The sequence below is a fragment of the Cinclus cinclus genome, unplaced genomic scaffold, assembly GCF_963662255.1.
Source record: "Cinclus cinclus unplaced genomic scaffold, bCinCin1.1 SCAFFOLD_32, whole genome shotgun sequence".
Taxonomy (NCBI): Eukaryota; Metazoa; Chordata; class Aves; order Passeriformes; family Cinclidae; genus Cinclus; species Cinclus cinclus.
In genome coordinates, this window is record NW_026912098.1 from 1,416,349 (window position 1) to 1,418,454 (window position 2,106).

A 2,106-nucleotide genomic window follows, 5' to 3' on the forward strand; every position below is an offset into this window, starting at 1 on the left:
CTACTCTTAAATTCTTAAAATGTAAATTCTGTCTATGTGTGTGAGAAGAGAGGATGTCAGGGAAATGGCTTCGATTTTGGTTACAGGTGTGTCCTCTATCTCTTCACTGTCTTTTTCTCCATGCCAGAACCCAATGCCCAGAGTGCAGAAATGTCCAAGAGCAGCTCCATCAGGCACTTCCTCCTGCTGGCATTGGCAGACACACGGCAGCTGCAGCTCCTGCACTTCTGCCTCTTCCTGGGCATCTCCCTGGCTGCCCTCCTGGCCAACGGCCTCATCATCAGCGCCGTAGCCTGCGGCCACCACCTGCACACCCCCATGTTCTTCTTCCTGCTCAACCTGGCCCTCACTGACCTGGGCTCCATCTGCACCACTGTCCCCAAAGCCATGCACAATTCCCTCTGGCACACCAACAACATCTCCTACTCTGCATGTGCTGCTCAGGTGTTTCTCTTTATGTTCTTCATCTCAGCAGAGTTTTCCATCCTGACCATCATGTGCTACGACCGCTACGTGTCCATCTGCAAACCCCTGCACTACGGGACCCTCCTGGGCAGCAGAGCTTGTGCCCACATGGCAGCAGCTGCCTGGGCCAGTGCCTTTCTCAATGCTCTGCTGCACACAGCCAATACATTTTCCCTGCCCCTGTGCCATGGCAATGCCCTGGGTCAGTTCTTTTGTGAAATCCCCCAGATCCTCAAACTCTCCTGCTCACACTCCTACTTCAGGGAACTTGGGCTTCTTGCTGTTATTGTCTGTTTGGTATTTGCTTGTTTTGTGTTCATTGTTTTCTCCTATGTGCAGATCTTCAGGGCTGTGCTGAGGATCCCCTCTGAGCAGGGAAGGCACAAAGCCTTTTCCACCTGCCTCCCTCACCTGGCCGTGGTCTCTCTGTTCATCTGCACAGCAGTGTTTGCCTACCTGAAGCCCCCCTCCATCTCCTCCCCATCCCTGGATCTGGCCCTGTCAGTTCTGTACTCAGTGGTGCCTCCAGCCCTGAACCCCCTCGTCTACAGCCTGAGGAACCAGGAGCTCAAGGCTGCACTGTGGACACTGATGACTGGACAATTTAGGAAGCATTAAAGTTGTAACAAATTTCTGCATAGCTCATGTAATAAAAGTAATCTTTGCTAGTTCTCTTTGGATTTTTTTTTCCCTGTTTTTTATCTGTGTTTTCAGTTTTTAATATTGTCTATAAACCAAGCCCATTGTTTCTGCCATCTCTCCTTTTTTCCTCTCCACATTTACTGTGACACACAGATTGTGTCAATGCAGAGCTGTGCTCTTGATCATTTTAAATGAAATAAAGGATATGCAAAAAGTCTTTTCATGGCAGATGCTCCTTGTATTCCCTCCTCTGGAGCAGAAGCAGCAATGTCTGTGTGCAGAGCTGGGGACAGATCAGTGATGGCACAGCTGGCCACACCATTCCTGATCCAGGCCAGGTGCCATTGCCCACCTGGGCACACTGCTGGCTCATGTCCACCCTGCTGTCCATCACTGCCCCCAGGTCCCTTTCTGCCTGGCCCCTCTCCAGCCACTCTGTCCCCAGCCTGGAGCACTGCAGGGGTTGTTGTGGTCAAGGTGCAGGACCCAGCTCTTGGTCTTGTTAAACCTCACCCTGTTGGATTTGGGCCCTGGATCCAGCCTGTCCAGGTCCCTCTGCAGAGCTCTCCTACCCTCCAGCACATCCACACTCACACCCAGCTTGGTGCCATCTGCACATTTGCTGATGCTGCACTCAATTCCCTTCTCTGGATCATAAATAAATATGTTAAACAGGACTGGGCCCAAACTGATCCTGGGGGGACACAACTGCAAACATGCTGGATGTGGAACCATTCCACACAAACCTCTAGGTCCAGATGTGCAGTCATTTCTTATTCCAGGCAAGGAGAATGAGGGGAGATCACAAAGGACATGTGGAAAACCTTTGTTCCCATGGACTCACACAAGTTCTGAGATTCTGCCCTGTCTCTGTCCTTTGGGATTTTCAAATTCTGACCAAATCAAGGCTTGGACCACTTGGTCTGACCCCGTTTCTGACAGCTTGGGATGCAGATTTGCTGACGTCCCTTCCAACCTCAGCTTCCTGACAATCCCTGG

At 51.2% G+C, this 2,106-nt stretch overlaps 1 protein-coding gene across 1 annotated transcript; it reads left to right on the forward strand.

The window, feature by feature from the left end:
- Nucleotides 1–525: 525 nt before the first annotated feature.
- LOC134057235 (olfactory receptor 14J1-like) lies at nucleotides 526–1,011 on the forward strand (the record flags this gene model as incomplete). Its single annotated transcript, XM_062514233.1, has 1 exon — nucleotides 526–1,011. A coding segment is annotated over one exon (486 nt), but the record flags the coding sequence as incomplete, so codon positions are not given.
- Nucleotides 1,012–2,106: the final 1,095 nt, after the last annotated feature.